This window comes from Manduca sexta, chromosome 6 (assembly GCF_014839805.1).
Source record: "Manduca sexta isolate Smith_Timp_Sample1 chromosome 6, JHU_Msex_v1.0, whole genome shotgun sequence".
Lineage (NCBI taxonomy): Eukaryota > Metazoa > Arthropoda > Insecta > Lepidoptera > Sphingidae > Manduca > Manduca sexta.
This window is the reverse complement of record NC_051120.1, coordinates 11,557,905-11,572,330: the sequence shown is the minus strand read 5'-3', so window position 1 is coordinate 11,572,330 and position 14,426 is coordinate 11,557,905. Positions and strand designations below refer to the sequence as shown.

Sequence of the window (14,426 nt, the reverse complement as noted above, 5' to 3'; positions counted from 1 at the left end):
CCTCTTAGTAGTAAAATTGACCCGTGTAGTAGTATGGTTTAATACATGACTATTTTATAATAATACTCGAATAAAATCAATTATATTAAAATTCGAGTCATAATTATATGATGATAGTATCCACTAACACTCCACTAAAACTGAGTTATACCTTAAACCACTCTGTCTATTCATAGTGGAGAGCAACAAAAGAATTACCAATAGAACTTTTATTTATATATACGGGCACTTCAATGTGACCTTACTGTACCTGACTGTAATCGAAGTGTGGTCCAGATAGTCATGACTAAGGAGAAATAATTATCCCTCGTCAGTCGACACAATTATGCCGGCCCGTTTAAAACCGGACAAACACGCGATCCCGGAACGCGACACACTTACGTGAGCCATTATGGCGGGTTATACGACTTGGGTATGGTGGTTGCTATCTGGGCGGATACAAATTGACACTAGTAGAACTAAATAAAGATAGTACAATTACTTAAGGAAATTCTAATGGTAATTTGATAATGACCCATTTTAATTTTCAAAGTCACTCAAAGTTACCTTGCATCTTATCAAAGACCTAATGTATAATTAAATTCATTTTATAATAATTATCAAACCTATTAATTGAATATTGTAATTTGTTACGTATAAGAAGGTGGAACAGTTGAATTCAACATTTTTATGTCATTTATTTAGTCGCCCGGATAGCGACCACCGTACACAAGGTGTTAAAACTCGCCATAGTGGCCCACGTAATTGTGTCGCGATCCGGGATCAGCCTGTGTATATCCGGTGCCAACAGGCCGGCATAATTATGTTGATTGTCGAGGGGTAATCATCTCTCACCAGTCGATATTCTATTGGACCCCACTCCACTTACCATCAGGTGCAGTGGGTTTGCCGTGCATGTAAAAAAGTCTTTATAAATATGTTTAATTGAACCCGATTAATTATATGTTAGATAATATAATTTGATATCTAAAACAATATACTTTACATATTTAATTCAAAATAAAATTTGAGAACAATACTTAATGGTCATTTCATATCTAAAAATACATTACATTTTTCATTACAATAAAATTTAAAAACAGAATAATCTATTAAATAACAAACTTTAAATATTTTCTCAAACCTTAACAACTATTTTTACCCCAAAATTCATTATTAATTTAGGTAAGGTTATTAAAAAATATGATACATTATTTAATTTCAGAACACAAATTAAAAACATTTAAATTTGCAGTATTTTTTCTACGTAATCATTGCTAACTATTTATGCAATATATGTCATAAAACCAGTATTAAGTTTGCCTACAATAAAAATAAATCTAGTTCATAAAACTGGCAAAACAAGAACCAATTAATAGATAAATACATTACACGTATCCACTATCCACTCAAAGTATTAATTATAGTATTTGTAATATTTTGTATCGGAACAAAGACTTAGAAGTACTTTATAACTGGTTGATGAACCTTTAATGGTCTGATAACATTTAATTACATTGCGGTTTTACGTATATGATTTTTATTTATTATTAATAATACAATGTCCCTCTCCAAGCCTTTTTGTTATTATAATTTTAGAAAAGAAAATGTTTTGTCATGAGCATGACAGATTTTCAATACCATTCATCATCAGCCGCAAGTTGTCCACTGCTGCGAACATGGGCCTCCTCCGAAGATTCCATTACCCATTCAGTACCATTACCTATATTCAAATCATAGATTTAGGCTTTACAAAAATATTACTCTCAATAAATAGGTATACGGCTCTATTTGAAGCACATAAAGCCGATAGTCCTGCACCTGATCTCTCTTCGATCATACAGATTGCCGTCTCACCGGAATATAAGAGTGAAGGAACAGAGAGTGCTTGAGTATTGCACACACTTTGCACTAAAATATCTCCTGCGTACCTGACTGATCTTCGTTGAGATTGACCGCCATGACCAAAATAGAGGTACGAAAGATTCATTTATATCGATCTTAACCTATATAATAGTCTGGTCTTCATTAGTATATTTTGAGCATCGATAGAAGCTTAAGAACAATTTATTTAGCTACCATCCCATATACATGCTGTAAATATACAGATCCAAAAATAATACATACAATTATTGTAAAAAAGATATGTGTCGCACCCATACTATAATAAAAGATAAGTCATATAGATTTATTCACAAAACTAACAAATTCTCTAATGATTAACGTTTGTTGTAATAAACAGGCTATTTATATTAGTGACTTAGGTATATTGGATTTATTTATATTATTTATTTCGACTCACAAATTCCAAAACATAAACAAATATTAACAGTAATACATATTCATCTATACATATTATACATCTAAGAGTTTGTTAATTAGTCCGAGCGCCACGCAAAAACAGCCGAAAATGTTTACTTTCAAACAAACGAATCTCCATTAAACGTCCTCTGACTCCATAACACATCAAAAAATAAACAATGCCAGAATTATTTGATGCTAACGAACACATTTCAAAATTAAAGGCAACACTCAACGCCAATCAAATCAGAAAGCCTTTTGACTTTCCCGAAATGTACTTTTCGCGTAACGTCAAGTTTCACACCGCGCCGCGACACGAGGCGTGTTTTCCTCAGTGTTTATTCAAATGCCGTGTTATTCGCTCGGATGCAGAACGTAAAAAATAAGTGATTCAGTGCAAACGTGTTTTATCGTGTCAAAATATATTTTGTGAGTATTATTAAACTTTGAATAGTTAATATACGATTTTAGTGAAGTATGAATGAGAAATATTGGTCTAATATAATAATACTGTTAAATGAACAGATTATTATGAAGGAATTTTGCTCTTAAAATATGCAAATATATTTTTTTGTTTTTAATGGGGTAAAATTGTTATTACTTATATTAATACTCAACTCCTCTACTATAATTATATTACATGAAAATTTTAGTTAAATAAATCGATTATGAACAAAAAAAATCTAAAATTTATTTATCATATTACAAAATCATACATAATGATATGGTCAATTTATTATATTAAAAGATATTGAATAACTAAATTACAATTTATAATAAACAAAGCAATAATTTCAAGTCGTTAAAATAATATTATATTAACAATATTTCTCCATTAATACGTGTCACATTTCATGACGTAGACCTCCTCTAGTACTAAAAGAGTTTAGGCACTACGTGTGTTGCCAAACTTCACATATCCCAAAACATCTTTGAAAACTCAGGTGCGCAGGATTCCTCACAGTAAGTTTCTTCCCAAATAAAACAAGAGATTAGTTACAATAATAATCTACCAAATATAACCTACCATGAAAAGAATCATAAAAACGGTGTCGAAGTTAGGGAATAGGAAGAGAGACCCCCGAAGGCTCCGTGCGGTAGCAGAATAGAATTCGATTCGATTTCTGTGGTCTAAAACTAATATTTAATTTTAGAGTATTTTATTACAAGTTTGTGATAATTGATTCATTAAAATGTGCATATTTTTATCAAGGTATTAGGCTGCGAAGTGATATGCGCGAGGTTTATAGCCGTCTAATTTTTTTCAAGAAAAAACATTTAAATAACATTGTAAAATTTATTAAGTCTATATTATAATACTATGTATAACATAGCATGTTGTGAACATATAGCACTATAACAAAATATTTTGTATAATGGATGCCATAACGGCTGTGATTTTAATAAAATGCTTAATGAAATGAAAAATGTATCATTTATATTAGTCATGTTAATTAAATCTGATACTTATTGGTAATTAAACTACTTAAATCTAATGTTGGTAACAAATAAACTAAGACCTCGATATATTAGTAAATGGACGTTCAAAGAACTATCAGGAAGGAAAAAGTACTTCCTTAATGGCTAATGGCCTTACTAAAAAAATGTGACCAGACTGATAAACTGTTTTCTTTTACTCTCAAACTATTAAATAGGACAAAATTATATAAATAATAACTAAGGTTAAGACTGATTAATATCACAGACGCACGCGCGCGCTCGCACACACACACACACAGAAACACACACACACCTTTTACCCCCGAAGGGGTTTGGCGGAGGCGCAACACTTGCAACCACTTTTCGCCACGTGTATTCTGTCTCTTGCTATGACGTGAGGTGAGCTTACCGCCATATCGGGCACATATTCCAGACTCTGGCTAATACTAAATACAAAAACCTATTATCACTTTGGCCGACTCAGGGTCCAAACCCAGGACTTCAGCGCCGCAGTCATACTGGTACCGCTTACCATTATAACTAAGCCACCGAGGCAGTCAAAGAGAGTTTAAAGGGTATATAAATCAACCATCATCTGACCAACTCATTGAAGTATCGCTCTACACTTTAAAAAATTAATCCGTGTGACCGAATATGCAAGTTATCCTTTACCAGTTATTAACCGAAAGCCAAAATTGGGTAATAAACATCAAAAACTTTCTAATAAACCAAATGAATCGAGTAGGTCGAGTTTTTGAATTTATTATGGTACCTATTAATCATGAGTCTAGAAAGGAAAGACTGGAAATTACTGTTTCAACAAATATATACATGTCTGCTTAGATTTTAGGCATGGTATGATAGATTGCAGTGACGTAGTGCTATGCTCAATTCCTCGTGAGGATGCGATGCTGTGACTAACAGGCCTATCGTCATGATACGATGCCATTTCTAGCCAATTTAAAGTCTTTTTTAATTAATTACAAACTCTTTTAGTACAATGTATGAGCGAGTGCCAAATATTACTCATTCCATTTAATTCAAACTTCTAATTATAAGCTTTATTTGCTATGATCATTTGCGTTGGATTGGATTCTAGCAGGTTGGTGTGGTAATCTTCAGGGGAGGCTTATATTTAGCAGTGGACTTTATTGGCCGACTTATAATACGAAATGCAATCCTCTGTTGTTGTTATAGATTATTGTCTTGAGAACTATCTCCGGTAAAAAAATAATAACTTATGTGTTTACAGCATTTTGCACTTTATTGTGATTAGTCGAATTTCGCAATCGATCAGAAAATAGCGTTTGACACCTGAGATCGATTATTTTACCGTAAAACTTTCGCGAAAAAAATATTGAAAATAAGGCAACTAAAATTCCACTGTAGGTTAATTTTCTTTTGTTGACCACTGTATACAATATGTTAAAACCCGCCATTGTGGCCCACGTAAGTGTGTCGCGTTCCGAAATCAGCCTGTGAATATCCGGTTCCAACAGGCCGTCATAATTGTGTCGACTGCCAAAGAGTAATCATCTCTCATCAGTCGACATTCTATTGGACCCCACTCCACTTACCCTTAAGCAGTGGGGCTACTTTGCCGTGTCTGTTTAAAAAAAATAATAATATAGTAATGTTGTTTTACACCAAACCCTTCTACAAAAGCCATTCACACATTGCAATAATTTTCGCAACTCCGATTGAACCAAGGCCCGTCATTGTCATTTGATCGATAGGCACAATATTAGACTGTTGCCTCATACCAAATGTTTTTTATTACTTTACAACTCAGTTTTCTATTATCAATGTCATGCGTTAAATATCCCATGTTCGCGACAAACTGACGATTTCTAGAACTGTCTTCTCGTGACTTATAGAATTATCAATAGTCGAATGGTAGAATCATGCTCTTAAACATTTTATAGACACCTTAGATACGAAGTCTCCATATCGGTTCAGAGATGGTTCTGTGCAGCTATCTCATTGCAACGAGATACCCCAGAGCCGTCCCGTATGCGACGAAGAAGGCCATCGTGGGTTTTGGTTGGAATGCTGGTGTGAGGCATACAAGGGTTAGGGACTCGATCCAACGCTCGCTCGGATGGTGCTATACTCCCAAGTGTCGACATTGGACAGTAAGACCGGTGAAACCAACATAACCATTCCACTCACCCCCCAAGGTGAAAGTAACAATAACGCGTTTTTTTCACGCGAAAAATAATCTCCATATCAATACTTAAAAAAGTATTTCTGTTTTTTTTAATGAATGATGAAAAAAGGGAAGAATAGACCTTCGTAGACCGTGATCTTACTACTTCCGTTAGATTCCAGAAGTTGCTAAAATTGCTAACGCTTATTTCATTGTAATATAATATTTCTCAGCCACAATCTGTCAATACCTACACTACGACTTAACTTCGCGCAGTATTGGTAGCATTAGCAGATAAGTTATTGAGTGTTGTATGAATGAAAGATTAACGTGCGCTAAACAATGTTTATCTCTAGATAACCTGAATCACTAGCTATATAAATATGAACAGAACGTGACGAATTCAATAAATGTAACGGCAACAGAATCGATGTAAAATAGTAAGTGTCACCAATAAGTAATTTTTGTTGTTTGTTGACACTATGTTATAAAATACGCCATCTGATAATGTACCCATATTTGCAAAATAAATAAATTGATTGATTGATTGATTGATTGCTAGGAGCTGCGTGAAATACCCTTAATGAATATACGTCTTATGCATTTTCCTGGGATAAATGTAGATTAATATCATTGTACAAAGTCAGAGTATTCTGTATCCTAATTAACAAATTTAACGTACATAGGGGAAAACCCCGCTATAATTACCTCTTCTGATGAGTTTAGCATTTAGTCCAAAGATCGCAATCGCTATAACTGTAGCAGTTCTTCTGACGAGGTCAGCAGGTTTTTAGTTCTAAGATGAACATAATCATAGCTACAGTCAGTAACCGAGACGTTAGACGGACTTTATAGTAACACAGCACCAATATGCCAATTACTAGTAAAGAATTAACAATACATAGATGCTTCTTAAAAATTAAAAATGCCTCATATAATTATTGAAATCTTTTCTTTTCAGATTGCGGAAACCAGCGCAACACCTTTCATTCGAGAACATTCCAACGTTACACGATATTATAATAATTAACACACCCCAGATCCAAGTCACTTCACCAGGAACAAACCAAAAAATGGTACAAAGGGTCATATCTCAAGTCCCCGACACAGCAAAAAGAGAAGACAGGTTCGAGGAGCTAGTCGGCCAGTTCGGAAAATGGCAGATGCTCATCATAGGAACAGTATCTTTGGTAAAACTCTCCTCAGGATGGGTACAAATGGCAATTCTATTCCTGACTCCAAAACTAACATTTTGGTGCTCTAATTTCGCAAATACTTCAAGAATTGTCGAAAATAATACGTGCTATGCCGATTGTGTTAAATATGAGTATGATGCTAGCCCATTTGATAATACTATAGTGTCGGAATGGGATCTGGTGTGTGATAGGAGTTGGCTGGCCAGTTTTACACAGATGATACTGCAGTTGGGGATCCTGATTGGGAGTATTTTGTTCGGATTTCTTTCTGACAGGTATGTACTTTTTATATCTTCAGGCATGAAAATGACCCCACTGCACCTATTGGTAAGTGGAGTGGGATTCAGATAGAGTGGATATGGGATTTGACTGGCAAAAAATGCTTATCCCTTGACAGTTGACACAATTATGGCGGCCTGTTTGAAGCCGGATATACTGATAGACTGAACCCGGAACGCAATACATTTACGTGGGCCAATATGGCGGGTTTTACGCGTTGTGTACAGTGGTTGCTATCCGGGCGGATACGAATACCTCCAGCCAAAAACTAGTAGATCACTCTAGAATGCTATATAACTCAATTTTATTTATTGCTTAGAATGACGACACGCGCTTGTCGTTCGCCTGATGGTAACCGGTACGACCGCTCATAAACAGTAGACACCATCCAAACCTTGAATTACAAAGTATTGTTTGGTATTCCACTGCGCTCGCCATCCTGAGACATGAGATGTTAAGTCTTATATATGTTCATCTTATTAATGCTGTAGAATTTAAAGTGAATATAGTAAACTTAATACGGACAGAAAAAGAATGAATGAAAACGCGTTTCGTCGCGTGGTATTTAAGCAGCATTTAGACCTATGATAATATTATGTAACACAAATATTTATTTCTTTATTATGATAATTACTTTTTAATTGACTCCTAAATTTACGTGGTATATATGTGTTTCCCACTCAAGATGCATGACTATTATGTTTATGCGGCATTTCAAAACACATTTACATCAACGTATAAAAAAGTTATTTGCATATCAAACTCACGCACCGAAGGACTAATAATGTGGTAATAATATTCTTTGGGTGGTGGTAGAATATATTTTATATCCGCCCAGATTGCGACCACCGTACTCAAAGTGTTAAAAGCCCATAGTGTCCCACGTAAGTGTCGCGTTCCGGGATTAGTCTGTGTATATCCAGTTCCAACAGGCCGGCATAATTGTTTTGAATGACAAGGGGTAATCATCTCTCGTTGGTCGACATTCTATTGGACCCCACTTCATTTACCATCAGGTGCAGTAGGGTCACTTTACAATGCACGTATAAAAAATCGCCATCTTTATAATATTCCCTTACAGCAAGAAACATCATGACATTATGTAGGTCACTATTTACCAGCCTCTAGTTGCCTATACTTGCATTTGCGTACATTTGCTGCCTCTAGTTGCGAGAGCTTGCGTCATCCTGTATCTCCTTGATGTTCGGAACGTAAAGCGACAGCACGCTAACCATCCTCTGTGGTGTCGCATCGAATTGCTGCACTAGGCTGAAATATTTTGTCTGTCCACGACCTGCTCATTCACAGTAAAATAATGTCCGCTAGCTTTCGCGTTTATAATTATACTCACTTATATGTAAGAAGTAAAATACCGGGTAGAAAAATGTACGTACGAAATAAGAGATAGGCATCAAGGGTATCTATCTTACATAAATATATTTACCATTAAAATCATTTTTGAAATTTTTGCCACACCTTTTTGGTCCTACCTTGGATATTTCATTAATCTAATTTTGTATAAATTTAGGCAAAATTTAGCGCGTGTCCTCAATCTAAGGTCGATTGAGTCGCGTCGACATTGCAGACGAAATGAATACTATGTAAATCCACGTGTAATTAAATTAGTCATCTAATTGAATGCCTCATTAGCGTCATTGTATACGCGGTATAATATTCTGAGGTCCCAGGTTCAAATCCCGCTTCGGATAAGGCATTTTGTTTTTTTCTACTTTTATAAATCCCCTCTTACATCATGGAATGGGACACACATGGCGAAAAGTGGGTGCCCTTATTACACCTCTTCTACCCCTTCCGTGATACAGGCGTGATGTACCTGTGAATTAGAATTATTAACTATGTGCAAATAAACTTTGCACTGCTCAGCTTATGCGGAAGTATCGCCACTGGCAGTAATTTAATATTGATTCAAATAATATGAAATAAAATAGTGACAAGAAAATAATGTTTAATTTCAGATACGGCAGAAAGATAACATTTCTAATATCCATAACCGGAGTAATCGTGCTCGGGTTCGGCGTCCCCTTCTCCCCCAACTACACGGTGTTCACCGTCCTGAGGTTCTTCCTGGGCATGGCGACGGCTGGCACCATGGTCGTCTCCTTCGTCATCATCATGGAAGCTATCGGCTCCAAATACAGGGGAGTCGTGGGCTGTTTGTTCCAGGTTCCTTTTATCATTGGTAAGAATTTAGAGATTTTTATTTGTTTCAATATCGTTACTTATTTGTTTTGCTTTGTGGACATCATCCCTGGGCCCGTAGCCAAGATGGCTTTCTAAAACTGTTTCACTAGTAGAAAACAGAAAAAATGTACAAAGATATCCTTACGATAAGTCTATTGCTACTGCTTTCATACATAAAGATAGCATTGGCGATGATAGAGAGCCATCATAAGTGGGACCCCGCAGGGTAAGTATATATCTACAACCCAATGTAATGGCAATGAACGAAAGTCGCGTTAAATGAAAACCCCTTTATAGAAAGTGGTACAAAATTAGGTCTTAAATACAAATTCCCTGCCCGCACTAGCCTGAAACTCCAGAATCCATTCAATAACTCCAATCTTCCCTTCGTTTCAGGTCACATAACAGTTCCTCTCTTCGCATACTTCTTCAGGAGTTGGGACAGTTACAGCCTAGCGCTGGCTGTGCCCCCCATTATATACCTGGGCTACTTCTTCCTGCTCTCTGAGTCTGCGAGGTGGCTCGTCAGTGTGGGAAGGCTGGACGAAGCCACCAGAATCGTCAAGAAAGCTGCTCTTATGTAAGTATATTTCTTAGCAGTGACTATGGTATGATGGCAAATATAATGTAGTTCAACATAATTTTAATTTTCAATCAACGGCAGATTAGTAATAGACAGCAAATTAGCAAAATCCCTAAGCGTGAGCAATTATGAAACCTCCAAAAATACCGAATCCATTATATTTGGCTTTGAATTGCGTCCTGAGTAAATGTTTTCCCCCAAATCTTCCCTAAAATATTTTGTCCCCTTAAAATTATCCGCGTGGAATTCAAAGCACGTCGATCTGGTATTACAGCAAAAAATGTTGCATCCACGAATCTTATACGACCTCTCAGGAGCTAGATATTGATGTTCAACACAAGATTTTGTGTCCAAAAATCTTATCCACCCTTCCTGGAGCCAAATATTGATGTGCATCGACTGATCTCTAAATGCATATCACTGGTGCGATAGAGTTTCTTGCTCGTTTACTCTACCGTCATTTTCTTCAGAATAGTAAAAATTATATATCAATAAAGCGCAAGCTATCTTTGACAAATAAAATGCAAATTTCAAATGCAGGAACGTGTTCCAAACCTGCTTATCGGCAATATTGTATAGAGTGCACGTCATTTTACTCTTAGTGTGCCAACATTGCAACCTACTTACAATAACTACTACATATATATCCATACTTACAATATCGATATTTCAAGTTTTATCTTTGTAATTTAGATAAAAAAGGAAACACACAAAATAAACTGTACAAAAAAGTAGGTCAGTCAGACTATTAAAACTACCTAAATGCCGCTCGCTTACCTGTTGGTGAACGCCATCGCTTTTAAAGTCACAACATCTACTATACTCAATAATCAGAATTTCACATACTCCAGTATTTATAATTCTAGGAAGTCAAATGTTGATACGTAAAATGTTACAATCAACGAATGATTCTTTGGTGGTAAGCCATTACTAGGCCAGCATACGAAGCATTACACTTTGCATATCAATCCATGTAATCTTTATGATCCGGTAATTAGATCTAATAAACCTATTTGCTATCAGACTTAAACGTGTAGTTCTCCTATATCCTTTGTTGTATACTTATTGCATCATTGTATAGACGTAATGCATTCTTACATATTATAAAATAAAGTCCTCCACCGCGCCTGTCTGTCTGAACGTGATACTCTAAAATTACCGAACGGACTTCGATGACATTTGGTATGGATGATAAGCTGCTGGATGTAGACCGGTTTCGACAGGACCGTCTGGGCTTTTTTTTATGTTCAGTAGTGGACTTAATGTGGTTGATGATGATGATGATAGTTTGAAAGCCTGGAAAGGACATAGACTGCTTTTAATTTTGAGAATATATAGCAGGATTTTTACCCCGAAAGAACTCATTTACATGGGCCAAGACGCCAGTAAAGTTAGTCATCTTATAAAAAGCATTATTTGATGATAATCTCTAAGATGACTTGCTATAAACAGAAAAAACGCCATCCTTTATTTTGAAACACAAAGATCTGGTTGTCATATCGGGGCTATCATGTAACTATATTTAAGTTGCTTTAATCAATCAGCGTATAGCCGTCCACGAATGAACGAAGGCGTCCTCAAGTAACCTCCTACCGTCTCTATCTTGAACAGCCGGCAACCATCAACTATCTGTCGCCTTTTTCAAGTCGTTGGTCCATCGTGCAGCAAGGCGTCCCACAGAACCTCTACCTAATCAGGGTCTCGGTTAAGTCGACTATGCGGTAACAATAACAAAATATGTCTTTTGATCAACAAAACTGTCCTTATTGGTATAAAAAGATTAAAAACCTATCTATAGAGAATTTTATACCAGCAGAATCATGGAAGCGTTGCCAATCGTAAAAAATAAGTAACATACTTAATAAAATAGGTATCTATCTTGTAGTGCGTGTATGAAATACAATAATCTGATTAAACTTTCTAACAATCATCGGCTAAAAGTGGGATAAGATAAATTATAGTAAATACAGTAAACCGGAATATTTGGGTCATGTTTTGTTTATATCGAGATAAAGTGATAACATCAAAGTCTGAATTTTATCTTCATGGATTTCTATAAGATAATATTCGTACGATTAGCGTAAAATCTAGTTCCAGTTTCAACTAGTTGCAAACGGCTTCAAGGTCTTAAACGAGGACAAAAAGAAAATCCAAAACATGCATGGTGGGCCATGTTAGCCGGGCTTTCTTCGATCACACTGCCTCAAGATATCGATTCAAGATACAAAGTTAACGTGACCTTAACTCTAATTCCAGAAACAACCTCCCAACAGCGAAAATCGAGGACACGATAAAAAAGATATCGCAAGACATCTCTTCATCGGACGCTCCTAAGCAGAACTACTCGGCGCTGTTCCGAAGATCGCTGCGGCTGAAGACAGCGTGCACGTGCATCATCTGGCTCATCACTGGCGTCACGTTCTTCGGTTTTAACCAGTACATCAGTCAGACCAGCCCAGATCCGTTTGTGAGCGTCGCTGCTGCTGGGGCTATTCAGGTAATGATCAAAGCTCATGTCTTTTTCTCGATGGTGTAGAGGTAAAACTTATATGTGCTACCACTATCTGTTTGTTTGTTTACAACATCTGACGCAGCATATTGCTTAGTTATAAACGAGAGTTTGCAGTCTGATGGCTATGTTGGAATACGAAGAAATTTGTTTTTATCGGTCTAGTATAGTCTTTATAGGTGGACAGTCTCATTATACTAGACTCACGGTAATTTAGCAAAAAATCCGGCTCGCATTACTTACAACTAGTCTTATAGCGACTCTCCTATTTATTCAATTTAAACATAAAAATCCTCTCATTCCAGATACCGTCAAACTTCATAGCAATCTGGCTGATCAGTGCTCTCGGCAGAAGAAACACCACAATCGTCTTTTGCATGTTCGGAGGTGTCTGCGCACTCGCCCTGGCTCTCGTTCCCAACGTGTTCTGGATTACCTTAACCCTCGGGACCTTGGGAGTCAGCGCTGCTGCTATTGTCGCCACCACAATCTACATTCACACCACGGAGTTGTACCCAACAGTGGTCAGGAATATGGCGATGGGGGCATGCTCCACGTCAATGAGAGTCGGTTCCATGATAGCTCCATTTATTTCCAATTTATCAGTAACTGTATGGTGGCTTCCTACTTTGATATTTGGTGTGGCTCCAATTTGTGGAGGATTGATATGTTTTTTACTGCCGGAGACGAAAGGCAAGAATCTGCCTGATAGTTTAGAAGATGTTAGCAATGGTTGATGAAGGAATTAAGTGAACAATATAGATAAGTGAGATTAATTAATTGCTAATAAAGACGTTACTAAAATGTTTATTTTCCGGACAAATTAATATAATAGAATCCAGGATAACAAAGATTTGAAAGTATGAATGTCAAATTATAAAATGACAAACGTTTTATAAAATAGATCGCTAGTTACATATGTCATTCTTTATGTATAATATTATTATAATTATACATCTTTATTATAAGCATATACAGGTAAAACTGTCCGTCTGTGATTGTAGTAATGTTAATAATAGGCTAAGAATAAAATATTACAAGTTTTAGTTCTTTACTTTAAATATTTTCTTAGAAGTTCAATGTAGAGCCAACGTTACCCACGTCTTTTACGGGTGTTTCGGTATGTATTTGCCTTTTATTATTATTATTAGTCATTATTTTTGGGGAGTAAGACCCCAGACATTTAGTTTCCTTTCTTAAATGGTTACTAGGTTGGTATACAACCCTAATAAAAGGACTTTATTTCATATAGTCAGATATCAAGAGAAGAAATTAGATATTTTTGTATTATATTTAGTTATACAGCTTTTATCAAATGTTTATGCATATTTTTACTATCTAATTAATTTTAAATATTATTTTTTACTAACACAATACCAATCAAATAGAGAGTTTTTCCTAAAATAAAAACTTACCTATTATTTCTTCATCAATATCCGGAATCCATCTTGAGTCAAGCACCTGTCTTTCCTGCCTTCTGTCAGCGTATTTCCGGTTCCCTCTCCGTTTTAGCCCCCACTATACCCCCACTTTGTCATTGAGCGCTTGTCAGGTGAAGGTCCGATTTTGGATCATTATAGAGCTCATGATGCACCAGGTAGATTTGTTTGATTCCGGATATTGATGAAGAAATAATAGGTAAAAGTTTTTATTTTAGGAAAAACTCTCATTATTCGCTTCGTATCAATATCCGGAATCCATCTTGAGTGATGTGTTTGTTATCACCTGGTGCGCTCAATATAAAGACGCTATAATGTGTAAAATTATGGGTATCGTAATTTAATGAAA

At 36.0% G+C, this 14,426-nt stretch overlaps 1 protein-coding gene across 2 annotated transcripts; it reads left to right on the top strand.

Annotated features, from left to right (window-relative positions):
* The first annotated feature begins 2,570 nt into the window (after nt 1–2,570).
* On the top strand, nt 2,571–13,684 carry LOC115444350 (organic cation transporter protein). 2 transcript variants are annotated; one of them, XM_030170100.2, is made up of 6 exons: nt 2,571–2,709; nt 6,831–7,340; nt 9,321–9,544; nt 9,943–10,126; nt 12,386–12,626; nt 12,944–13,684. In XM_030170100.2, the coding sequence occupies exons 2-6, from the start codon at nt 6,943–6,945 to the stop codon at nt 13,373–13,375; spliced, it is 1,479 nt and encodes a 492-aa protein (XP_030025960.1). In that variant the 5' UTR covers nt 2,571–2,709; nt 6,831–6,942; the 3' UTR covers nt 13,376–13,684. The 2 variants fall into 2 exon arrangements, with proteins under 2 accessions (XP_030025960.1, XP_030025961.1); XM_030170101.2 differs by lacking the exon at nt 2,571–2,709 and adding an exon at nt 6,235–6,309.
* Nucleotides 13,685–14,426: the final 742 nt, after the last annotated feature.

What these genes read in the sequence shown, in the direction of transcription:
- LOC115444350 (XM_030170100.2), top strand. Translation starts at nt 6,943, where the DNA reads ATGGTACAAAGGGTCATATCTCAAGTCCCCGACACAGCAAAAAGAGAA. An exon ending in CCAGGTTCCTTTTATCATTG is followed by an intron (nt 9,545 to 9,942) that starts GTAAGAATTTAG and finishes CCTTCGTTTCAG; the next exon opens with GTCACATAACAGTTCCTCTC. An exon ending in CTGCTGCTGGGGCTATTCAG is followed by an intron (nt 12,627 to 12,943) that starts GTAATGATCAAA and finishes CTCTCATTCCAG; the next exon opens with ATACCGTCAAACTTCATAGC.